The sequence below is a fragment of the Neoarius graeffei genome, chromosome 9 (assembly GCF_027579695.1).
Source record: "Neoarius graeffei isolate fNeoGra1 chromosome 9, fNeoGra1.pri, whole genome shotgun sequence".
Classification (NCBI taxonomy): Eukaryota; Metazoa; Chordata; class Actinopteri; order Siluriformes; family Ariidae; genus Neoarius; species Neoarius graeffei.
In genome coordinates, this window is record NC_083577.1 from 42767348 (window position 1) to 42795019 (window position 27672).

At 40.3% G+C, this 27672-nt stretch overlaps 1 protein-coding gene across 3 annotated transcripts in view; it reads right to left on the bottom strand.

Annotated features, from left to right (window-relative positions):
- Window positions 1-323: 323 nt before the first annotated feature.
- dachd (dachshund d) overlaps window positions 324-27672 on the bottom strand; it is a 214958-nt gene continuing 187609 nt past the window's right edge. For all 3 annotated transcript variants that reach the window (XM_060929535.1, XM_060929534.1, XM_060929533.1), the window contains 3 exons: window positions 26918-27061; window positions 22963-23031; window positions 324-1230 (listed from right to left, as the gene is read on the bottom strand). In XM_060929535.1, the coding sequence (XP_060785518.1) occupies window positions 1193-1230; window positions 22963-23031; window positions 26918-27061 (251 nt within the window). In that variant the 3' untranslated portion in view covers window positions 324-1192. The remainder of the gene's footprint in view (window positions 1231-22962; window positions 23032-26917; window positions 27062-27672) is intronic.

Here is a 27672-nt window from a genome sequence, read left to right on the forward strand (position 1 = left end):
GATGAGATGAGAGAATGTTGGAGTGACTTTATGTTTTGCTGTCATAACCAGTCCCATACAGTATTACTTATTTCTGTTCCCAACATATTTTCAGAGAAAGACAGAAATGCATCGCATTCTCTTAGAAATGTCACCTTAGGTTTGGGTTTCTTTTGTTGTTCTGCACTAAACTCTCAGCATTTGGAGAACATTTACACATTAATTGGGAAATCAACCTAATGAGGTGACATTTTAGATGTCAATAAGGAGATACTGGTATGTATGTGGTGTTTTGTTCTGATCAGCTGTATTAGTGTGTAAGAGAACCGGCCGTATACGTGTAGTTGTTCAGCACAGTTAAGTATTTATTGAGTAACAGGAATTCAGGACAAACATTTACATGCCTGCATGCTTCCTCAGCGTAATGGCAGCTATCAGAAAGAACAATGGCTCAGAAACAAATCTATAAATTCAATATAAATGTTGGTATTGTTTTTCCTAATAGATCTACTGCATACACAATACCTTCTTCTTCCTTTTTTTATTTTTATTTTTTTAACTTTATATACACATACCAAATTGAGCAGGTTAACCTAGTTCTGGTTCATGTATGTACAACGATGATAAAAATGAAACTTGATTGTATTTTTTTTTTCTAATTTAGAAAACATTTAAAGCAAAGATTAGTCATTACTACCGATCAACATATATTCAAATTCACATTTTCAGAGGCTTTTTAATTTTTTTTCTCCAAGCTAGGAAGTTTAACATATGACATGAAGATTTTAACATCTTTCAATACAAAACAAAAACCCCTGGATCTGAATTTCTTTTTCAAAGCTTTCTCGCTGGTTTTAAATACAGTATAAAAATCTTCAGTGCTGTGGATTTTTTTAGTAAATATAATGACCATGTGTACCTCACGGTACATTTTTACTGTGCTCAAATTGTCGCCTTCAGAACAGCTTACATGTTTACCCCCATCGTTAATCTGACATGACATATTGTTGATACTGGAGAAGAAGAATCCTAATTCTATGTTCTGCCACGGCCTTCCTTTAGGCTGTGGGACAAACTCAGTCACTTCCATGGAGCCTCTGTCATCAACTTGACCTGTTTCTGTAACTAAAAAAGCCCCTTGACGAGGGTACACTTCATATGATGTCTCTCAAATCTTCATATGATAGAGTTCCGAGTCCTCCACTTCATCCCATCAGTACATCACGGTAGTTTTCAAAAATAGTCTTCCATCTGTAGAGAAAGAAACGAAGATAAAGAAAGAGAACAGAGGTGAGTGAGGAAATTATCCAGTAGGATACATGCTGCAGATTTTTCTTTTTAAATGCACAATATGTACAGTATCATGATATTTAGTTTTGCTGAGTGTGAGGTTCGGACACACACTAGCAATGAAATAGTGCGACAAACTCCAATACTAGAAATGTATCAAACTAAGAAGAAAAAAAAAAGATTAGTGGCAGAAAATTGACAATAGCAAACCCCAAACTCAGATAGTGTTAATGTGTTCACTTACACCAGTAAAGTTACACACAAGCAATGTTTATCAGACTACTGTCACTTCATTATTCTCACTTCACCTCTCTGCGAAGCCACACTTACTTCACACTATTTTACCAAGTTAACACATACAAACACGATACTCTCTGGTTCGTCAACAAATTACAAATGGGAAAAAAATCATAAAAAAAAATAATATAAATAAATAAATCTCAGACGGCACGGTGGTGTAGTGGTTAGCGCTGTCGCCTCAAGGCAAGAAGGTCCTGGGTTCGAGCCCAGCGGTCGACGAGGGCCTTTCTGTGTGGAGTTTGCATGTTCTCCCCGTGTCTGTGTGGGTTTCCTCTGGGTGCTCCGGTTTCCCCCACAGTCCAAAGACATGCAGGTTAGGTTAACTCATCTCATCATCTCTAGCCGCTTTATCCTTCTACAGGGTCGCAGGCAAGCTGGAGCCTATCCCAGCTGACTACAGGCAAAAGGCGGGGTACACCCTGGACAAGTCGCCAGGTCATCACAGGGCTGATACATAGACACAGACAACCATTCACACTCACATTCACACCTACGGTCAATTTAGAGTCACCAGTTAACCTAACCTGCATGTCTTTGGACTGTGGGGGAAACCGGAGCACCCAGAGGAAACCCACGCGGACACGGGGAGAACATGCAAACTCCACACAGAAAGGCCCTCGCCGGCCACGGGGCTCGAACCCGGACCTTCTTGCTGTGAGGCGACAGCGCTAACCACTACACCGGTTAGGTTAACTGGTGACTCTAAATTGACATTGAGTGTGAATAGTTGTGTGTCTCTACGGTATGTATCAGCCCTGAGATGATCAGGTGACTTGTCCAGGGTGAACCCCGCCTCTCACCCATAGTCAGCTGGGATAGGCTCCAGCTTGCACAGGATAAGGGGTTACGGATAATGGATGGATGGACGGACAAATAAATCTGCATATCTGTAAATGGTGGTGCAGTGGTTAGCACTGTCGCCTCACAGTAAGAAGGGTCTGGGTTAGAGCTTCATGACTGATCAAGGGTCAGGGTATCTTTATTGTCCCAAAACAGGGAAATGGGTTTGCAGCCAAAAAGATGCACACAAAGATATTCACACACAATACACAACAACAGACAACACGTCATGGGCAGGGTCCATACAAATTAAACATGAGCACTAGACAATTAAAAACTTGGAGCTAACTGCCATTCAACCCCTGGATGGCAGTGGGGACAAAGGAAACCTTAAGTCTCTTAGTCCGAAGAGCAGGCACCCTCCACCGACGGCCTGAGGGCAACAGTACAAACTCAGACTGAAGGGGATGATCTACACACTCTAAGATTAGGGCTTTTCTGTGTGTATGTTCTCCTTAGTTTCCTCCCACAGTCCAAAGACATACAGATTAGGTCAACTGGCTACTCGAAATTTCTCATAGGTGTGAATGTGAGTGTGAATGGCTATTAGTCTCTGTGTTAGTCTTGCGATAGACTGGCAACCTGCCCTGGGTGGACCCCACCTCTTGCTCAAACTCAGCTGGGATTGGCTCCAGCTTCTCCTGTGACCCTGATAGATAAGCATTATAGATAGATAGATAGATAGATAGATAGATAGATAGATAGATAGATAGATAGATAGATAGATAGATAGATAGATAGATAGATAGAACCCCGATTCCAAAAAAGTTGGGACAAAGTACAAATTGTAAATAAAAACGGAATGCAATAATTTACACATCTCAAAAACTGATATCATATTCACAAGAGAACATAGACAACATATCAAATGTCGAAAGTGAGACATTTTGAAATTTCATGCCAAATATTGGCTCATTTGAAATTTCATGACAGCAACAGATCTCAAAAAAGTTGGGACAGGGGCAATAAGAGGCTGGAAAAGTTAAAGGTACAAAAAAGGAACAGCTGGAGGACCAAATTGCAACTCATTAGGTCAATTGGCAATAGGTCATTAACATGACTGGGTATAAAAAGAGGATCTTGGAGTGGCAGCGGCTCTCAGAAGTAAAGATGGGAAGAGGATCACCAATCCCCCTAATTCTGCGCCGACAAATAGTGGAGCAATATCAGAAAGCAGTTCGACAGTGTAAAATTGCAAAGAGTTTGAACATATTATCATCTACAGTGCATAATATCATCAAAAGATTCAGAGAATCTGGAAGAATCTCTGTGCGTAAGGGTCAAGGCCGGAAAACCATACTGGGAGCCCGTGATCTTCGGGCCCTTAGACGGCACTGCATCACATACAGGCATGCTTCTGTATTGGAAATCACAAAATGGGCTCAGGAATATTTCCAGAGAACATTATCTGTGAACACAATTCACCGTGCCATCCGCCGTTGCCAGCTAAAACTCTATAGTTCAAAGAAGAAGCCGTATCTAAACATGATCCAGAAGCGCAGACGTCTTCTCTGGACCAAAGCTCATTTAAAATGGACTGTGGCAAAGTGGAAAACTGTTCTGTGGTCAGACGAATCAAAATTTGAAGTTCTTTATGGAAATCAAGGACGCCGTGTCATTCGGACTAAAGAGGAGAAGGACGATCCAAGTTGTTATCGGCGCTCAGTTCAGAAGCCTGCATCTCTGATGGTATGGGGTTGCATTAGTGCGTGTGGCATGGGCAGCTTACACATCTGGAAAGACACCATCAATGCTGAAAGGTATATCCAGGTTCTAGAGCAACATATGCTCCCATCCAGACGATGTCTCTTTCAGGGAAGACCTTGCATTTTCCAACATGACAATGCCAAACCACATACTGCATCAATTACAGCATCATGGCTGTGTAGAAGAAGGGTCCGGGTACTGAACTGGCCAGCCTGCAGTTCAGATCTTTCACCCATAGAAAACATTTGGCGCATCATAAAACGGAAGATACGACAAAAAAGACCTAAGACAGTCGAGCAACTAGAATCCTACATTAGACAAGAATGGGTTAACATTCCTATCCCTAAACTTGAGCAACTTGTCTCCTCAGTCCCCAGACGTTTACAGACTGTTGTAAAGAGAAAAGGGGATGTCTCACAGTGGTAAACATGGCCTTGTCCCAACTTTTTTGAGATGTGTTGTTGTCACGAAATTTAAAATCACCTAATTTTTGTCTTTAAATGATACATTTTCTCAGTTTAAACATTTGATATGTCATCTATGTTCTATTCTGAAAAAAAATATGGAATTTTGAAACTTTCACATCATTGCATTCCATTTTTATTTACAATTTGTACTTTGTCCCAACTTTTTTGGAATCGGGGTTGTAGATAGATAAATAGATAGATAGCCCTTGTGTGGTGTTCATATTTTTGTTACTCAACCAGTGTTTGTGGGTCTGGTGGACCTGCTGCATTTTGGTGTTTTAAATTCAACACAATCAAACAACTTTACTTAACAGATGTTTACTTCACCCCAATGACAAGCAATATAAATAGCATATGGTTAATATTTGCCTTTTACCTTTGTTAGATTACATTTATTTTAAAAAGTGCTACTCATTTTTTGTTTGTTTTTTAATACACTGTTTTTTTGTACAGTGTGTGGTCATCGAAAATCTCATCTCATCTCATTATCTCTAGCCGCTTTATCCTGTTCTACAGGGCCGCAGGCAAGCTGGAGCCTATCCCAGCTGACTACGGGCGAAAGGCGGGGTACACCCTGGACAAGTCGCCAGGTCATCACAAGGCTGACACATAGACACAGACAACCATTCACACTCACATTCACACCTACGGTCAATTTAGAGTCACCAGTTAACCTAACCTGCATGTCTTTGGACTGTGGGGGAAACCGGAGCACCCGGAGGAAACCCACGTGGACACAGGGAGAACATGCAAACTCCACACAGAAAGGCCCTCGCCGGCCACAGGGCTCGAACCCAGGACCTTCTTGCTGTGAGGCGACAGCGCTAACCACTACACCACCGTGCCGCCCCGTCATCGAAAATGTGTTCTGATATACTGTATGTTTTTCACAGAAAATGAGCCAAGGCCAATGAGTCTGAGTTTGAAAAAATAATTAATATCATTGTTCCTTTGATAAAAATGAAAACAGCTCCCACAGACCTGAACACCATACAAGGGATAGATAGAGAGCCATCACAGTGTGTTGTTCTTGTTGTGACAGTGTGGCATCCCTGTAACTAGACTCAATCTCTCTCTCTCTCTCTTTTATGAAACATGCACTTGAGGGTTGTTAAAAGTTCTGACAAAACTCATAATCCTCTGCGTTGTAGCACTGCATAGCTTCCTATAATATCAATCATATCATTCCATCATTATAACTTAATTATATTGTATGAGCAAATATGTGGAGTTGACAGGCAATGACTATGCACTGTCATAATGCTTATCTATCATAATGTCTGCTCGTACTGCTTCTCCAAATATTTTACAACCACAAACCTCAATCGGCTTGGAGCTAAGATATTGTACAAAACATACTGGCCTGTGGGTGAAACATCTAAAAATGAGACAACCTAAAGTGTAACGATGACTTGACTGGAATCAGCTTTATTATATCCTAAAGCGACATAAGAAAAAGTCTCTTAAGAATTCCAAGTGTCACAACGTATTGCCGTGTTTAATTTGATATGTTATAGGTTGTTTTACATTTCGTTCATACTTGAGCCTCAGAGTCAGGTCACATGACAAGCTGACTTAAGACTTTAGCAAAGCTGAACTGGATAATGATAAAACTTAATAAAACTCATATTTTATTGCAATAATAAATTCCTCATATTAAGCCATGACTTAATATTATTCTATCTTTTGCATGGCCATAAAAAGGTGCCGAGCTACAGAATAACTGTCATATAGAGTATATTAATGTCTGAGTATTCCTTGCAGTAAGACTTTCCTACCCTGTCATATATGTTTAAGGCATTTCTTCGAACACACTTGGGTGAACATTATATTGCACTCATGATGTAAAATGCTTTATAAATGACACTTCTTGGGTGGAGAAGGTGTTTATTGAAAAAGGCAGCCGCTCTTCTGAGCTGCTATCTCTCAGCACCTGCAATCTAATGAGCATTGTCCATTTGCAGGGAACATTCGCAGCGGGCGCATGCCTGAGTGAACAGCGGCCGCTCACTGCCTCCGTTGGTAAAAGCATCTGTTAGGCATGGCTCAGGAGCTTGTTTGACGTTTATTACTTGAACGTTTCCAGTGTTCGTGAGATGTTCTGTTTCTGTCTTTGAGCAATGTTGCCTCTTTTTGGCAGTGTAAGCTAAATAATTCAGTTTAGAAAAAGCACCCGAGATACATAAAGCGGTGACAGAGTGAGGAAGCACGATAGTGAATGGGACGAGAATAGGAATTTTACACAGCTATGTTTTCAGGGTGACCTATTTTATACAAAACGTGTTAAGTTATAATACATACAGAATGTGTTCCGGGGTTCTGCACAAATAAAATCGTCTGTTTTTGGACTGTAAACAATGTGCTCATAAATCATCTCAGCATTCTGACTTTTCTGCTTCTTGCTAATAATCTGGTGTCCGCTACAAGAAAGGTTGATTAATATAAGCTCAGAAACCCTGTGAACTTTGATTAATTGTGGCCTGGCTATGTGGTGTACTGCGTGAGCAACAACAAAGCCACGATACACAGACAGACAAACAGTAGGGCTAATTACAGCAAGAAGACCCGAGTCTCTAATGTACTGCACTCTGACCCTCACCATTCACCAACACTGTAAAAGTCATTACTGTGTGAATTGTGCTGCACGCTACAGACCCGATGGTGTGGGAGGAGGAGTTGCAGCTAAATGGGAACTGTTTAGCGTTTATTCACTCTGGACTTAAAGCTTTCGACTAGAGTTTATTCAAAAGATCCAAAATGTGTCTAGAAGTAGAGCGTAGAAATACAGGGTATTTCAAAAAATTTGATATAATTTCACAATCTAATAATTTTGCCAATTCTCATTCAATTGACCTCAAATTTGAACAGCGTGTGGAAAAGAGGTCAAAATTTTATGTTTAATGTTTTTTTGTTTTTATCTTTTTGGGTATAGAAATGCCATTCACTGGAAAAGAAAAGTGTGTCTGTGTCTCAGGCGGCACGCATATTGAAAATTTGTCAAATCGTTCATGGAATCCACACACCTTTTGAATTTATCAGTCAAATTTTGAGGAATAAATCTTATATTACTCAACATTAAGCCTGTTCAGTTTAATTTGCCTAGACTATGTAGTTTCTGGGATATTTACATCTCAAATAGTATCACGTTTTTTTTTTAAAACACCCCGTATATCTGCTACAATAAGATAACATGAAATAAATATCTTTTTAAAAAATAAAAGAAGGAAATGCTGTTTGCACTGGAAAAGAAAGGAGTAAGATTCTATTCCCAGCCCATGTGGGTGTGATGTATAGAAAACTATTAGAAGATGAGTGAAAATAAATATAATTTCAATTGTAATTCTAATTTGAAGTCTGAAAGAGCTTGGCTTTGAATTGAATAGCAAAGCTAAGCTCTGCGTCTCTTACATGCAGCAGATTTGGAAAGCGTTGAACAGGATGTGTGGAATATTAATACAATACAACAGACAATACAATACTTTTTCATTTCATGTTTTAATGCAGGGATATGGCTTAGAACTAATCATGCTAAAGAAAAGCCATAATAGTATTATGCCATTAAAGTACTAATTGTGTCAGAAAACAAGAATGAAAACATGAACATTAAAAGAAATGCAATTTTGAAAAAAAAAAAAAAAAAAAAAAATATATATATATATATATATATATATATATATATATATATATATATATATATATATATATATATATGCCTGGGAGCAAATCTTTCAACTAATCACAAATTTATCAATTAACATATTAATTCTGGGTTCAGTAGTGTGAACGTAAACTACAATTCCTATCACAGGATCTTTAAAAAAAAAATCTGTCTCCTTGAGTGGACAAAATCATATGGCTGGAATGTTGTTTAATAAAAGAAACTCCTCATTAAGATATGCTAAAACTTTGGCATTTTTATATTCAAATCAAGACGAAAAGTTCATTAAAGAGGATAAATATTTCATCAGATGCTAAATAAAACAAAGGAAATTTTTTGGCTTCTCTCAGCATAAAATGCCTTTGAAAGATTAATTAATACATGTAAATTATGCAAATTATGCCCATGCAAATATTTTATGAAGACAATTAAGGGAACCATTAATTATGGCCTTTTTTGCTTCAGTGACACTCATTCATTTAATTTTAATTTCACTTTAACTGTTTTGATGTTTAATCTTGCAACAAAGAACTTTATCTCTCCTCACAGGGTCGTGTAAACTTGCAGCACACATCAAGAGGCAGGAAGCGAGAATCAGGAGAGATACTGAATAGATATTATGTGTGTTATCGCGAGGAATTAGTGGCAAGATGCTCTCCCAGAAGCACAAGGCCAAGGAAAACAGGCAAGCTTATTCTTGGAATGGATTCAAAACGCTGGAAAAGCAATTAATAAACACAGACCGCGTTAATGTAGCAGAATTACAGAGTGTGACAAAAGACAAATAGAAATAATTAGTTCTCTGAAATTATGCCCTCATTATTATAATTTTTTTTTTTCCGAACAGAGACGAGGTGAAATTATGGGACACATTTTGTTGGGCTTTGTTATATATGGGTTAGATTTTTTTCTCTATATATAACTTGGCAATTCATATATATATACTGTATATACTGTATATATATAATGCAGCACGGTCTGCAGGGTGTAGGACAGAAATAAACACATCTCAGACACGTGCAGCTTCGGTTAAACACACACATGTTTATCGACGTTGATTCTTCTTCAGGCAGCAGGACCTTTACCTTCTAACTGACTGATACCGTAAGTCAAGATCTACCCAAGTTTGTACTTGAGTGTGTCTATTTTTATAGACTGTGGTGGCAAAGAAACCTATGAAGCAAATGTTCATTATTCATTCTGTTATACACACCATCCGAAATATAACAATTAATGCATAAATATGATGAATCCGGAACATAAAAACTGTATTATGATCATATCCATGACTTTAGAACAAATGTATTCAGGCCCCAGTTATCAGTGCAGTGAGCTTTGATTTAGTGGGGTTAAAAGACTCCTTTCATTGAATCCTTCCTTCACAAAAATATCTTTTAAGTAGGCTAATCAAACTGGGTTATGGGGCTTTTACTCGTGACTGGGTATTAAAATGCCATTTCCCACATTTCATAGCAATTTCCACGGACTATTTTCAAAGGGAAATTGAGACCAGGCACAGTGATAAGGGCTGTGTTCTCATGCCGCTGCTGGGTGCACTTATTTGAGTTTAAATGCTTAGGCATGTACGATTTGAGGTAAAGTACACAACCATACTGTGCACTGTGTACAACACAAAACATCACAAAAATACAGTCTTAGTTTTTGTGGTTTATTTTACATCCTCTTGCTGCTTGCTAATTGAAATGAGACATAAACTAATGTAGTTAATTAGCATATAACTGATTTCAATTATCAGGCTATTTTTGTTTTGTGCCCCCCCCACACACCTGGTAGCCTGGAAAATAAACTGTTGTCACATTGGAAAGGCAGAGGTGCCAACAATGCTCACATGAACATCTTAACAAGTAGATGGAAAAACCAAACAAACCAGACTCATCTCATTATCTCTAGCCGCTTTATCCTTCTACAGGGTCACAGGCAAGCTGGAGCCTATCCCAGCTGACTACGGGCGAAAGGCGGGGTACACCCTGGACAAGTCGCCAGGTCATCACAGGGCTGACACATAGACACAGACAACCATTCACACCTACGGTCAATTTAGAGTCACCAGTTAACCTAACCTGCATGTCTTTGGACTGTGGGGGAAACCGGAGCACTCGGAGGAAACCCACGCGGACAACATGCAAACTCCGCACAGAAAAGCCCTCACCGGCCCCGGGGCTCGAACCCAGGACCTTCTTGCTGTGAGGCGACAGCGCTAACCACTACACTACACCACCGTGCCGCCACAAACCAGACTTTCCCAGAAAACTTGATCCTCATCCTACCGTACGCTTTTATTATTAATTAATCTATGTCCTGAATCAGAAATTCAACCACTGTGATAAGTGGATACAATGATAAGTTTCTCCCATTCAGTTTCCAGGTCCAGATTCAGGTTTGGTTTTATTTTGGTTGCATACAGATTAACAGATCACATGATACCATCGAGTTGCCTGCATCAACACGACATATACGTTCTGACAGGTGTGATATTGTGATGTTGAAAAAGATAACGTGTTGGCAAGAGAGGGGATTGGGGGGAGGGGTGGGGTTTTAACAATATTTTCTTTTCTTATATGTGTGCCAATCAACAGTGAAAAACAGCAAGGCAAAAGTCTGGTGTGATTGCTAATTAACAGCTCCTCTGTTATTTTTCCACCTTCTTGTTTTCTGTTGGCTCAAAAAAGAAGAATCAAGGATTTACAGGTCAACGTTCACCGAGATAAAGTAGGCACAAAGTGAAAATAACTGCTACCAGAAGCAAATACATGTTTTTACATCCCGCAAGCCCATATGTTTTACCCTTCAGTGAAGTGGGCACATTTCTTTCATGTTCAGTCTGACTGATTTCCTCCGGGCAAATTTTATTCATGTTCAGTTCATGTTTGTTCTGACTGCTGCTTTATTTAAGAATGTTTTCAGGTGTCTCCTGTATCACTGTCGCAAGAGCACCAAAAATGACAAATGTTACAGATAAACCATGGATTTTGATGCTTCTGGGTAAATAAATAAATAAATAAAAATGTAATTTGTCTGGACTTTGTGTGTTTTCCTAACCCATCCATCTATCCATCCATCCATTACCCATAACCGCTTATCCTGTACAGGATCGCAGGCAAGCTGGAGCCTATCCCAGCTGACTATGGGTGAGAGGCGGGGTACACCCTGGACAAGTCACCAGATCATCACAGGGCTGACACATAGAGACAAACAACCATTCACACTCACAATTTAGAGCCACCAGTTAGCCTAACCTGCATGTCTTTAGACTGTGGGGGAAACCGGAGCACCCAGAGGAAACCCACACAGACACGGGGAGAACATGCAAACTCCGCACAGAAAGGCCCTCGTTTGCCACTGGGCTTGAACCCAGAACCTTCTTGCTGTGAGGCGACAGCGCTAACCACGACACCACCGTGCCGCCTGTGTTTTCCTAACATTTTGGTAAAATATTCAGGGATTGCAAATAATGTTTATGATTCTCAATTACAGTGAATGAATATGCCATAAAAAAAAGGAAAGCTGTATTCACCCAGAGGATAACTTTGATCCTTCTCATAAAGTGTGCCTATGCGTCTTTAGAAGAAATGTCATCTGGTAGTCATTAGTTACATTGAAGCATCAATCTCCATTTTCTCTGACACACTGTTCTGCTAAATGAATTCACGTCTGACTCTTACACATGTTCACGCAAGTTTAGTTTCGACTTAGATATGTCTGATGAGCTGTAAGCTGCTGATCATAAAAACTCGACATATAATGTTCACAAGAATTACAATGTTATCTGACTACCTTTGGAACAGAAGGAGCCCAACCCACCAGGTCCTGGCGTACCTTCCGCGACAAGATTAAAGATTAAAGATATACCTTATTACTGCAGTGCAAATCAAAAGCAATATGGACATCTGACACGAGGATCAGAGGTTTTGGCAGTGTATTTACAACAACTCACAGATACACCTTACACACTTCTGAGGTCTAGAATTAAATCAGGATAAAACACTAAACACTAACAGCGTGCAGAACAGAGACACTAGTATTGAGCTGATAATGTTTTTTTTTCTGTTATTGTTCTCTTGTATTTAGCTGATATGGGTAATTATTAGACTGTAAATGCTACAAACATTTCCCATACTGTTCCTGCCTGTCACCTCAAGGACATTCAGGTACTTCCTGCTTGCATGCTTTGATTTTTCATTTATTACCTCCGCTAACTTTGTTGGAGGGTTACGGTGACGTTGTTGCCTCTGTTTGTTTGTCTGTTCCCAACGTAACTCATAAAGTAATGAACAGATTTTGATGATATTTTGACAAAAGGTGAACCATGGGCCAGGAAACAATTGATTAGATTTTGATGCAAATCTGGATATGTTTAGGGATCCAGGACTCTTTGTCTGCTCCCAATGTAACTCAAAAAGTACTGAACAGATTTTGATGATGTTTTAGTATTATCATAGGTTTGATAAAGTGAAGTGATTTGGAGGTATGCGCTCTACCGAGTGCCCTTCGAGTTTACTTCTTTTTTAAAAATCAGTATTATTGCAGCTCTTGTTACTTTATGCTCTCTTTAGTGGTGGTTTTGGTTCAAGCCTGCACTTAAGCCTAGGTCACAACCGGACGTACGATTTTTTGGACATGCGATTTTTGGTGTTTCCCAAATTGCTGCGTTTTTTTTTGTTCGTGGAGAAAGACGCACGTTGGCTGTAAGTTTGTCTTGCAACCTGAAAAAAAATGTAAGCGCCCGTAGAGTTTGTTTGACATGACAAAGAACCTCTGCGGCCGGTCTGCGGCCAGTCTACGGCTCGAAAATCAGCACGTCACACGCGTGCCCTCCGTGCGTTTCTTGCGTTCTTTGCACGTAGACCGGCCGTAGGAGCACGTACAGCCGGTTGTGACCTAGGCTTTACTTATGTTTATCATTCGAGCTGATTCATACATGTTTTATTACTGGGCTTCGTTTATCAAACTAGACATGGACAAATGTATTCAGATACTGTGTACAGGAGAATTTACACAAGAAGCAAGGTATTCAGGAAAATTCAGTGAGTCTGAAAAAATATATGTATCCTACGTGAGCTCTGAGTTAATACAGTTCATGTTTAATGAGACTCACTGATGTGAACCTCAATTGCTTCAAATAGTACAAGAGTTACTGAAATTATAAATATATATGTTATTTACCAGCTGGGAGGTCCGTATCGTGAAATACCGTGACTGAGGTCTTGAAAGTACTGACCGAGGCCCTCTGGGCCGAGGTCAGTATTCAAGGCTGAGGTCACGGTATTTGACCATCAGACCGACCTTAAGCTAGTAAATAATATATTCATTTTTTTCTTTACCAAATTCTAACAGAAAACCGAGCCGAGCTGAGGCGAGCCGCCATTTTGAATCCTCATTCACGGCTGTAATGCAAATGGCTTCCTCCTCGGTATACAAGTGCACTTCCATTGTAGGAAAAAAAAACTACATTTTGCCGCCTATGTAGTCCCCTATCTATACAAAATTGAGTCATTCAGGATTCAGCCTTGTTTTTGCTCAGTGTTAGCAAGTTACAGGTTTTTAGCTTTCTCCTGAAATGTTTTCTTTTATTTCTTCTTCCTCAGGGTAGTAAAACTCGCTTTTGCTGTGAACACTGTTGTTATCGCTATCCATGATGTAAAATTAATGCTATTCTCCTGAGAAATGCGAAAATAAATGTTGACAAAAATTGCTACTATGTTTGTTGTTGTGAACGAGCGAGTCGCCAGAGGTCCATAACTGGGGTCCGTACCGTAGGATACGGACCCGCTCACCAGCCAATCAGAGCGCGGGATTTGATGGAAACCAGACCACGAAAAAAATAATTAACAGTTATTCCATTAAATCAAGTCGTACATGAGCTGATAGCAGACGAGGCGCGTAGTGCAGAGTTGGCTATCAGTGATGTACGACGACATTGAGTGGAATAACTGTTTTATTCTATCCACATTCACTGGATTTTGAGAAAAAGAGCATTTTTATCTTTTGCAAATTTGATTAATAGAAACTTTTTATACAAAACATCTGACAAAATCATTTCTGCTTAGAATGTAAACAAACCGGCGAAATGACGGTAGCAATTTGTGAAAAATGATATAATAGTAATTCTTGAAAAATAAAAAAAGATAATTTTTATGTTACATGTTTTATGTAAGATCGCGGATACAAGCGGCCGAAATGAGTTTCCTTCGCAGGGTGGCTGGGCGCTCCCTTAGAGATAGGGTGAGAAGCACAGTCATTTGGGAGGAGCTCGGAGTAGAGCCGCTGCTCCTCCACATCGAGAGGAATCAGCTGAGGTGGCTCGGGCATCTCTTTCGGATGCCTCTTGGACGCCTCCCTGGGGAGGTGTTCCAGGCATGTCCCCCTGGGAGGAGGCCCCGGGGAAGACCCAGGACACGCTGGAGGGACTATGTCTCTTGGCTGGCCTGGGAAAGCCTTGGTGTTCTTCCCGAGGAGCTGGCCGAGGTGTCTTGGGAGAAAGAAGTTTGGGCTTCCATGCTCAGACTGCTGCCTCCGCGACCCGGCCCCGGATAAGTGGAAGAAAATGAGATGAGATGAGATACATTTTTACCATCAAATACTTTCATTCCATATTTTGTTGCTTTTTTAAAAAATATATTTTTGGGGGTTTTGTTTTCGAGTAGAGTTTTTATTTCATCCTCAGTTGGTTCAGCAACACGCTCCACCATTTTGTTTTTCTCTACTCACGGTATATGAGCTGATAGCCTAGTAGTACAGTAGCCAATCAGCGCATGTGAATGCCCATATTGCAATTGCCCAGCAGTGTTGGGAGTAACGTGTTACAAAAGTAACAAATTACTGTAATGCATTGATTTTTGCAGTAACGCGGTAATGAAAGGCATTACAGAAAAAAAAATTGGTAATATTTACTCGGTACAAATGTCAGTAACGCGCGTTACAATGCATTTTTAACCTGGAATGAAGTGGTGGGGTTTTTTTTTCCTTCATACAAATTTGCCAAAATCACCGCGAGATCAGCAGAGGTGAAACGTCCGCGCAAAATGTTTCACTTCCTTTTCCTTTAGGCTAGTCAGACAGGAGAGAGAGATGAGTGAACCTGCAGCTGATCTAACGTCGGATAGCACATTCTCCAGATGGGCACACGCCCATTACTTTAAGTTTGTAAAAAATAAGGATGTGAAGAACATCGTAGTCAAATGCACTTTGTGTGCTAAACCTGAAGAACTGTCCACTTCCCGAAATAGCACCAGTAATTTAACTAAACATTTCCAGAGGTGCCATAGTAACATGAAGTTAGCAAGGAAGCAAGCGGAGGATGAGAGTGGCGATAAAATCACAAAGCAGCCAAAATTAACGTTCTGCCGCTCTCAGATGCTCCTTCAGCCTCAAGAGGTTAGGAGACTTGTGGCAGAGTATGTTGTTGAAGATATGCTGACAGTTTGTTTACATTTTTGTCCTGTATAACTGAGTTTTTTTCTGGTTGGAAGTCAGACTAAAGTGATTGAGCTGCCTTTCCTTCGAGGGCTAACAGGCCTAGGCACTTCAATATCATTAAAAGCACTTTGATTTTGTTGTTTCTAATTCTGTTTTTCGAAATGTGACTGGGTAGCCTCATATAGCTAACAGTCATTGTCTAGCCGTGATTTAAAAGGCTTGTGGGTTTTTTTTCAGGCCAGTTTTATTGTAGGCTACGATTTGCCATAATGTGTTCATTTTTTGTTAAATTTCTGAAATGATGGAGTCATATCCCTGAGGGCTAATCTTTTTTTTTTTTTATGAAGCATAAACTATGCTTAATGCTATGAATTTGAAAACAATAAAGGCATAGAAATGCTAATTTTGCATCCTGTCATATCTTTAGACATTACAATACAATATAGTTCAATTAATGTTAATATGAATAGGCCTAAAGTTGCAGTATTTCTATCACAATTTGCCAGACTTTGACCTTTTGTCTGTTCTTGCAATGATTGTTCCTTGTATTGTGCCATGAGCCATCACTGTGGCTATTATATTCTACTCTTTTTAACCATAAGCCTAGCTTAGTCAGATACCACATCACCTTCCACTGGATGTGTGATGAGCTAATTGAGCGTCTTGAGCTACATTTAGATTGCCAAATCCATACTTCCAGTTATTTTGGTGAGAGTAACTTAAAAGTAATGCAATAGTAGTGTAATGCCTTACATTTTAAATACAGTAATATTGTAATGTAACTAATTACTTTAAAATGACAGTTCTTCTTCTTCTTCTTCTTCTTCATGTGTCAGGCCTGGCACAGGCATCGACGATCATGGCCTGCCAGTCAGTTCTGTTGCCAGTAAGGTGGATAAGATCATTATTGGTCAGTGAACTGTTGGTGGCAAAGGTGTTAAGGCTATTTGTATATGTCATTCTCTGTCTTCCTCTTCCTCGCTTTCCTTCAATTTTACCACTTAACACAAGTTTTTCTAGGCCGTCTTTTCTGTTGATGTGGCCAAAGAAATCCAGTTGTCGTTTTCTGATTGTCTTAATAAGTGAACGTTTTGTTCCTGCCAGCTGTAGAACTTCTTCATTTGTCTTTCTCTTTTCCCAAGATATTCTCAGCATTCGTCTGAGGAACCACATCTCTGTTGCCTCCAACTTCTTCTTTAAGTCATTTGTAATTGTCCAGCATTCGCAACCATATAGGAGGACTGACCATACATACGATTTTAGTGTCCTTAGTTTCGTGTCTGTTGTGATATTTCTGTTTTTGAGTATGGAGCTCATTTTACCAAAGGTATCTTTCGCCATTGCTATGCGAAAATGACAGTAACAAGTAATAAATAACACAAAACAGTTTTGAAGTAACTTGCCCAACACTGTTGCCCAGTGAATGAATGTGGATAGAATATGAAGAAGCCTTTATTTGTCACACACACACTCAAGCACAGTGAAATTCCTCCTCTGCATTTAACCCATCTGAAGCAGCGAACACACACATGCATACACACAAATGAGCAATGAACACACACACACACACACACACACACATACCCAGAGCAGTGGGCAGCTATGCTACAGCACCCAGGGAGCAGTTGTGGGTTCAGTGCCTTGCTCAAGTGCACTTCAGCCCAAGGCCGCCCCCATGTTAACTTAACCGCATGTCTTGGGACTGTGGGGGAAACCGGAGCACCTGGAGGAAACCCACACAGACATGGGGAGAACATGCAAACTCCACACAGAAAGGCCCTCATCGGCCGCTGGGCTTGAATCCAGAACCTTCTTGCTATGAGGCAACAGCACTAACCACTACCCAAGTGGCACAGTGGTGTAGTGATAGCACTGTCGCTAACATACAGTGGCATGCAAAAGTTCGGGCACCCTTACTGAAAATGTCTGTTACTGTGAATAGTTAAGTGAGCAGAAGATGAACTGATCACCAAAAGGCATAAAGGTAAAGATGACACATTTCTTTTCAAAGTTTTCTGCAAGATTTGTGTATTATTTTTGTTTTGTACAATTGGAGATGGGTGGCACGGTGGTGTAGTGGTTAGCGCTGTCGCCTCACAGCAAGAAGGTCTGGGTTCGAGCCCCGGGGCCGGCGAGGGCCTTTCTGTGTGGAGTTTGCATGTTCTCCCCGTGTCCGTGTGGGTTTCCTCCGGGTGCTCCGGTTTCCCCCACAGTCCAAAGACATGCAGGTTAGGTTAACTGGTGACTCTAAATTGACCGTAGGTGTGAATGTGAGTGTGAATGGTTGTCTGTGTCTATGTGTCAGCCCTGTGATGACCTGGCGACTTGTCCAGGGTGTACCCCACCTTTCACCCGTAGTCAGCTGGGATAGGCTCCAGCTTGCCTGCGACCCTGTAGAACAGGATAAAGCGGCTACAGATAATGAGATGAGATGAGACAATTGGAGATTGACAAAAGAAAAGGAACACCATGTGAAAGTTTGGGCACCCCAATACATTTGAGTTCTCAGGTAACTTTTACCAAGGTTCCAGACCTTAATTAGCTTACTGAGCTGTGGCTTGTTCAAATTCTTCATTAGGAAAGATCAGATGATGCAGATTTCAAAGCTGTATAAATTCTCTGACTCCTCAAACTTGTCCCTAAAATCAACAGCCATGGGCTCCTCTAAGCAACTCCCTCACATTCTGAATAATAAAATAATTGATGCTCACAAAGCAGGAGAAGGCTACAAGAACATAGCAAAGTGTTTTCAGGTAGCGGTTTCCTCAGATTGTAATGTTATTAAAAAATGGCAGTTAACAGAAACAGTGGACATCAAGGTGAGGTCTGGAAGATGAAGAAAACTTTCTGAAAGAACTGCTCGTTGGATTGCTAGAAAGGCAAATAAAACCCCGTTTGACTGCAAAAGACCTTCAGAAAGATTTAGCAGACCCTGGAGTGGTGGTGCACTGTTCTACTATGCAGAGACACCTGAACAAATATGACCTTCATGGGAGAGTCATCAGAAGAAAACCTTTCCTGCATCCTAGCCACAAACTTCAGCGTCTGAAGTTTGCAAATGAACATCTAAGCAAGCTTGATGCATTTTGGAAACAAGTCCTGCGGAGTGATGAAATCAAAATAGAACTTTTTGGCCACAATGTGCAAAGGTATGTTTGGAGAAAAAAGGGTGCCAAATTCCAGGAAAAGAACACCTCTCCAACTCTGAAGCATGGGTGTGGATCGATCATGCTTTGGGGTTGTGTTCCAGCCAGTGGCACAGGGCACATTTCATTGGTCGAGGGAAGCATGGATTCGAATAAATACCAGCAAATTCTGGAAGCAAACATCACACCATCTGTAAAAAAGTTGAAGTTAAAAAGAGGATGGGTCCTACAATAAGACGATGATCCAAAACACACCTCAAAATCTACAATGGAATACCTCAAGAGGCACAAGCTGAAGGTTTTGCCCTGGCCCTCACAGTCCCCTGACCTAAACATCATTAAAAATCTGTGGATAGATCTCAAAAGAGCAGTGCATGCAAGACAGCCCAGGAAACTTGTAGAACTGGAAGCCTTTTGCAAGGACAAATGTGTGAAAATCCCCCAGGTAAGAACTGAAAGATTATTAGCTGGCTACAAAAAATGTTTACAAGCTGTGATACTTGCCAAAGGGTGTGTTACTAGGTACGAACCATGCAGGGTGCCCAAACATTTGCTTCGGGCCCTTTTCCTTTTTTGTCATCTTGAAAATGTCTCATCTCATCTCATTATCTCTAGCCGCTTTATCCTTCTACAGGGTCGCAGGCAAGCTGGAGCCTATCCCAGCTGACTACGGGCGAAAGGCGGGGTACACCCTGGACAAGTCGCCAGGTCATCACAGGGCTGACACATAGACACAGACAACCATTCACATTCACACCTACGGTCAATTTAGAGTCACCAGTTAACCTAACCTGCATGTCTTTGGACTGTGGGGGAAACCGGAGCACCCGGAGGAAACCCACGCGGACACGGGGAGAACATGCAAACTCCACACAGAAAGGCCCTCGCCGGCCCCGGGGCTCGAACCCAGGACCTTCTTGCTGTGAGGCGACAGCGCTAACCACTACACCACCGTGCCGCCATCTTGAAAATGTAAAAGATGAAAATAAAAAAATTGTTTTTGCTTGAAATATAAAGGGAATGAGTCATCTTTAACTTTATGCCTTTTGGAGATCATTTCATCTTCAACTTGCTTAACTGTTCACAGTAACAGCAATTTTGACCAGGGGTGCCCAAACTTTTGCATACCACTGTGTATATACAACCCAGATTCCAAAAAAGTTGGGACAAAGTATAAATTGTAAATAAAAATGGAATGCAATAATTTACAAATCTCAAAAACTGATATTGTATTCACAATAGAACATAGACAACATATCAAATGTCGAAAGTGAGACATTTTGAAATTTCATGCCAAATATTGGCTCATTTGAAATTTCATGACAGCAACACATCTCAAAAAAGTTGGGACAGGGGCAATAAGAGGCTGGAAAAGTTAAAGGTACAAAAAAGGAACAGCTGGAGGACCAAATTGCAACTCATTAGGTCAATTGGCAATAGGTCATTAACATGACTGGGTATAAAAAGAGCATCTTGGAGTGGCAGCGGCTCTCAGAAGTAAAGATGGGAAGAGGATCACCAATCCCCCTAATTCTGCGCCGACAAATAGTGGAGCAATATCAGAAAGGAGTTCAACACTGTAAAATTGCAAAGAGTTTGAACATATCATCATCTACAGTGCATAATATCATCAAAAGATTCAGAGAATCTGGAAGAATCTCTGTGCGTAAGGGTCAAGGCCGGAAAACCATACTGGGTAGGATAGGATATTTATTTATTTGTCCTTTCGGAAAATTGTTCTGTGCCATTTACAGTGCCTGTGATCTTCGGGCCCTTAGATGGCACTGCATCACATACAGGCATGCATCTGTATTGGAAATCACAAAATGGGCTCAGGAATATTTCCAGAGAACATTATCTGTGAACACAAGTCAGCATACCATCCGCCGTTGTCAGCTAAAACTCTATAGTTCAAAGAAGAAGTCGTATCTAAACACGATCCAGAAGCGCAGACATCTTCTCTGGGCCAAGGCTCATTGAAAATGGACTGTGGCAAAGTGGAAAACTGTTCTGTGGTCAGACGAATCAAAATTTGAAGTTCTTTATGGAAATCAGGGACGCCGTGTCATTCGGACTAAAGAGGAGAAGGACGACCCAAGTTGTTATCAGCGCTCAGTTCAGAAGCCTGCATCTCTGATGGTATGGGGTTGCATTAGTGCGTGTGGCATGGGCAGCTTACACATCTGGAAAGACACCATCAATGCTGAAAGGTATATCCAGGTTCTAGAGCAACATATGCTCCCATCCAGACGACGTCTCTTTCAGGGAAGACCTTGCATTTTCCAACATGACAATGCCAAACCACATACTGCATCAATTACAGCATCATGGCTGCGTAGAAGAAGGGTCCGGGTACTGAACTGGCCAGCCTGCAGTCCAGATCTTTCACCCATAGAAAACATTTGGCGCATCATAAAACGGAAGATACGACAAAAAAGACCTAAGACAGTTGAGCAACTAGAATCCTACATTAGACAAGAATGGGTTAACATTCCTATCCATAAACTTGAGCAACTTGTCTCCTCAGTCCCCAGACGTTTACAGACTGTTGTAAAGAGAAAAGGGGATGTCTCACAGTGGTAAACATGGCCGTGTCCCAACTTTTTTGAGATGTGTTGTTGTCATGAAATTTAAAATCACCTAATTTTTCTCTTTAAATGATACATTTTCTCAGTTTCAACATTTGTATGTCATCTATGTTCTATTCTGAATAAAATATGGAATTTTGGAACTTCCACATCATTGCATTCTGTTTTTATTTACAATTTGTACTTTGTCCCAACTTTTTTGGAATCGGGGTTTTATATATATATATATATATATATATATATATATATATATATATATATATATATATAGTCATTTCAACTGTATACACACTTTAGAAACATTGTGTTTGTTAAACTCAATCATTTTATATTAATGACTTGTAATCAAACAATTGAAAACAAATCCATAAATTAAGGCAAATAAGACCAGCCATTTAATTAGGAAATGGCACGCTATAAGAGGAGGAAGAGTCAGTGTGCAGTGTGTGTCTGTGGTAGCTGATGCGCTCTAATGGCTGAGTTTCATTACTGGAAGATTTAGCTGGCACTCGTTTGCTGTTTTTCCTTTTCAGTTCTCGGTGAGCTTTGTCTTTTATGGTGTTCATTGGGAGTCACTAAATGTAAATCAACAGTGCCATAAACATGCTCAGGCCTTTCCAAACACACAGTACACACACGAGTATGAAGAAAATCAGCTTTACTGATACTTTTCTAAATCTGGCAGGAATTTTTAGTCTCATTTAACCCATGAAAAAAAATTATAGAAAACTTCACAAAACAATTGATAAACAAGGCCCACTGTGACAAATATCTTTGAATATCATAAATTAAAAGATGATTCCCACCTGCCAAAAATATCCCAGTAGGTGGACTGGATACTAGAAACTGCCCTTCGTTGTGAATGAGTGTGTGAGTGTGTATGTACATGGTGCCCTGTAATGGATTACTATCTGATCCTGCATGTATTCCCACTTTACATTCAGCGTTCCCAGGATCGGCTCTAGAACCAACAAAGAATGGCCAGGATTGAGTTTCTAATGATGAATGAATAAAAATACTGTCTATTTTTTTTTTTATTATCTTGTCACTAAAATGCAATTGTGCCGTTTTATTAAAAAAATAAATAAATAGATCCATGAATATTATTTTAATTTCTCAGCTAGTCTGATCTTAAACTAATTTTCTTTTTATACGTTTAAGTCACATTTATTTTAGAAAGCACCAAATCATTAAATTCCCAGCTGCTCATGATTGTAATTAAATAGTTGCATTTATACTTTCACAAAACTGGATGTAAATGTGTCACTGGTAATTGTTTTGAACAGCCCATTGGCTCTAGCATACTTTTATTTATTTATTGCTTGACACTGGCAAATAATGATACTTTTATCATACACACATTTGTGAGATAAACTCATTTTAATTCTTTATTTTTTTTAAATAAAGTGTTCTCTTGACGAATCCCAGTGATCTTGACCTTCCTCTTGAACTGTGAGAGCTGTGGCCCAGATGGTAGGCTGCATGCTTGAACAGCAGGCTGAAACTAAGGCTCATAGAGAGAGATTTATAGTCTTCTCAAAAACATGTACCTTGTATTGTCCTTTCAGCATCTGTTCTGCCACTGCTGCGGTCAGTCTCTATCTCCTGGGTCAACGAGTCTGGCAAAATGAAAGGATAATGACGATTAAACATCCATGACATCTGCACTTAATTAGGAAAGTTTTTTGAACATCGTTTCTCATGATGGATGGAGGGCATATAGGCAGCGTTGCATATGGCACAATAAGAGCTGAAACCATCAGCTAGGTGAGGGATGTTGTGAATACAATCCAGAACGCCAGGTTTTTTGCACATGTTAAAACCAAACCTGTGCCTCGTTCTTCGGCCGAGACCTCAAACGTGATGCTTTTGTGATACATCAGGAGTCTTTTATGGTGCATAAATCGTGGCCTCTTTACTGAGCTATATTGGAGTCGAGGACACAGCCGTAATGCTTTCAAGAGCACGTCTCAAGTACAAGTCAAAATCAATCCTCACATGGGATTCTGACAGCAAGCACTCAATCACGTCAGAACAAACCAGATTTGGGACAAATGTGTCAAGCGATTATACGGCCGAGAAAGTGTTTGTTTTGAAGTCCCTCTATCAGTCAGTCAGGTTGATGAAGTTACATAAAATATTGTGTTACATCTGAGAACATTAACATTTCGAACTGCATCTTGCAAATTTGCATGAATGAGCAAGACACAATTACAATGCAAAATAGAACGGGTAGGGCTTGAGCTTTTATTCCTACAATTCTTCAGCACATTTAACCTTTTCATATTATTTCAAGCGGAGCCTTTAGTTTTTAAACCTCTCATTACACAATATAACACTATTCATACCTCAATTTTTAGATCTCATTTTTATGAACAGATCTTTAAAAAAAAAAAGAATAAATTTACAGTTAACAGCTTCTTTCTTAACCTCCTAGGGCTTAGCGGTCACATGCGTGGACAGCACTTTATGGAAATCCATTATGTGGACATACTTTTTCTCTAAAAGTACATCTTATCAAAAGATGATGCTTAGTTTTTATTCTAATCAGGTTCTAATAAGCCCAAATAGCAAAGAGAAATAAAAAATGCATGTAAAAAAAAACAGCTTGGGCCTTAGGAGGTTAAAGCAACTGTCGCACCAAACTAGGATAACAGGTAAACTGAGTTGTCATTAAACCTGTCAGACTTATTACACATCATCACAGAGCCTTGTCCTGAGTCCAAAATCACTCACTACTCACTAGATAGTGGACTATATAGTGAGCTCGGCATTTTGTAGTGCTGTCCGAATGTATAGTGAGAATTATTACACCCTATATACAGTAGTGGACTCATAGTATCCCACAATGCACCGTGAAAAGTAGTGTACAACTGATGGTCACTAACCAATATATACCACCATGCATTGCGGTCACGCTGAAAGAAAAAATGTGTGTTGGGGTGAATGGATGGAGGAAGAAACACATTATAAACGGACATTCAAGTACAGTTAAAAATAGTAAGAGAAGAGAAAAAAAGCTAAAATAGAATAAAACATAAAATACAAGAATAAAAGTTTGAGTGCAGAGCGAGGAATTAATCAAAAGCCTCAAATTTGATTTAATAAAAGGCAAAAAAGAAATTATTCAGCCTTGATTTAAAAAGCAACTGAAGTCATTTTTAAACTTGCTTTATTTCTTAAATAACGTGTTATTCAATTACGTGGCGGTACGGTGGTGTAGTGGTTAGCGCTGTCGCCTCACAGCAAGAAGGTCCGGGTTCGAGCCCCGTGGCCGGCAAGGGCCTTTCTGTGTGGAGTTTGCATGTTCTCCCCGTGTCCGCGTGGGTTTCCTCTGGGTGCTCTGGTTTCCCCCACAGTCCAAAGACATGCAGGTTAGGTTAACTGGTGACTCTAAATTGACCGTAGGTGTGAATGTGAGTGTGAATGGTTGTCTGTGTCTATGTGTCAGCCCTGTGATGACCTGCCGACTTGTCCAGGGTGTACCCCGCCTTTCGCCCGTAGTCAGCTGGGATAGGCTCCAGCTTGCCTGCGACCCTGTAGAACAGGATAAAGCGGCTAGAGATAATGAGATGAGATTCAATTACGTTTTTGGTTTTAGTAACCTTATATCGTGACTTGTATTGGCAACTAATTGCAATTAAATATTATACTTATCGACCTATTCAGTTTTTAGCCATGTTGAATGTAGTTCGTTTGGTCCACGGCAGGCGTCGCTTATCCGCGCGATCTTCACGAGACTTGTGCGAGACTTCAAAACGTCAAGTGTCAGCCAGGTGTCTGTGCCGCCATTTTGAAAACTGTTTTCCAAATGAAATATTGCACAAAAACAAGTTTAAATGATGACTACTGCCTACTTTTTTCAAACTTTCCTCATTGCTATCAAAACAAACAAAACTTCCGGCTTGATTACATCAGCATTCGAAAGAGGGCGCGCGCGTCTTTTGACAACCCCTGTGTCCGAAATTGATCCCTACTCACTATATAGGGCACTATATAGTGAGGACACCATTTTGTAGTGCTGTCCACGCTGAAAGAAATCAAATTAAAAGTCTCAAATCTGATTTAATAAAAGACAGCGGCAAAGAAGAAAGTATTCAGCCTTGATTTAAAAAAAAATGAAAGATGCAGGTACTTTGTATTGATTAATGTGGGAAATACACTCAGTATAATATAGATTTATCACAAAAACATGCATGTATTTATTATTTTGAAAACCCACCAGCCGCCTGATCTGACGCATTTTAACGGTGCGACAGTAATGACGTAAATAACGGCGCGACAGAGTAGTGTCCGAAAGCGTTTTTTTTTTTCATTTTACCAGTGAGCTCACTGTATCATCCTCTATGTAGTAATTCCTTATATAGGGGGTAGTGAATGAGTGAACGATTTCAGACACAGGGAATGTTGGCAGATGTTGGTCACTAATTTCCGCTGTACGTTTTACTTCCGTCCTATGAAGTCTCGCACAGGTCTCAGCGAATCTCGTTTACGGCCATTGCTTTGACATATGGACTGATATATTCTCATCTCATTATCTCTAGCCGCTTTATCCTGTTCTACAGGGTCGCAGGCAAGCTGGAGCCTATCCCAGCTGACTACGGGCGAAAGGCGGGGTACACCCTGGACAAGTCACCAGGTCATCACAGGGCTGACACATAGACACAGACAACCATTCACACTCACATTCACACCTATGCTCAATTTAGAGTCACCAGTTAACCTAACCTGCATGTCTTTGGACTGTGAGGGAAACCGGAGCACCCGGAGGAAACCCACGCGGACACGGGGAGAACATGCAAACTCCGCACAGAAAGGCCCTCGTCAGCCACGGGGATCGAACCCGGACCTTCTTGCTGTGAGGCGACAGCGCTAACCACTACACCACCGTGCCGCCCCGGACTGATATATTACATAGCATATTTCAAACACTCATAAGTTGCTATAGCAGTGACAAAATAGCTATCAAAAATGTGTTCCTATATTGAATAAAATGAAATAAATAAAATTTTGTTAATAAAAAAAAATTGCCTTCAGTTACCCTTTAAAAGAACTGAAAGATGCAGAAGACACAAAGTACTTTGGATTGATTAATGTTGAAAATACGCTCAGTATAATATGGATTTATTATAAAAAAAAAATCCATGCATGTACTTATTATTTTGCAAACCCACCAGCCGACTGATCTGGCACGTTTTAATTGTGTGACAGTAATGACGTAAATAACAGCGCGGCAGTGTAGCGTTCGAAAGTGTTTTTTTTTTTTTTTCATTTTACCAATGAGCTCACTGTATAGTCCTCTATATAGTAATTCCTTATATTGTGAGTAAGGAGTAGTGAATGAGTGAGTGATTTCAGACACAGGCGTGCACTAATACACATTTTTCTTGCTAGCTTGAATCCAATCAGTCATCGGTGATCGATCAGAACTCGGTCATTAGCGATGAATGCCAGGATGAAGCACCAGTCGTTCAGATGACACTGTAATGCCGTGTCAGGCCTCACCATTTAGGGATCGGAGACTCTCTGTAGGTGAGCTCTGTTTGAGAGACTGCTCTGCCTGTTCTCGCCGCTTACACTCGTACTCTAGCGCCTCCTGCAGTTTCCTCTTCGCCTTCTTCTCCTTCTTCAGGCGCTTCTGAATGATTGCTGAAGATAACACACGCACATGCATGCACATATAGAATCAGTTTGAAAGTACTCAGCACCATCAGTGGGAGAACAATTGGCGCCCAACTTAAGATTCTGAACATATTCATGGCTGCACTGTTCATAGTAATGTTGAAGGCGGGGGAAGGGATGTTCTCGTTGAGTGAAAATGGACTGTGTCATTAGTGAAATAATTGAGCCAGCGATAACCTGGATTAACCTAGGTTAGAATGCCAATGAGATGAGGTTCAGCGAAACTTTCTCAAAAGAAGGAAAAGCAGTCGCTGACATTATAAAATAGCAGACAGCTGCTGGGCTTCAGCACAATTACTTGGATATTTATGAGAAACTGCCTTATTAAATTCCACGTGATTCATTATGGTAAGGGAACGGACTGAACAGGAGGATTAAGCTGCACTCAGTGGCATTTTTGTGTACAAAAGAATATCAAGATCACAATATATACTTATAATTGAGTACGCTATGACAGAGATACAGAGTAAAGCACAGGATATAACTTGAGGCAATGTAGAATGTAAAGAGCATTCTTCTTTTCTTTTTTTTTTTATCAAGGATGGCTATAATTTATTAGCTGAACCATGAACAATGTC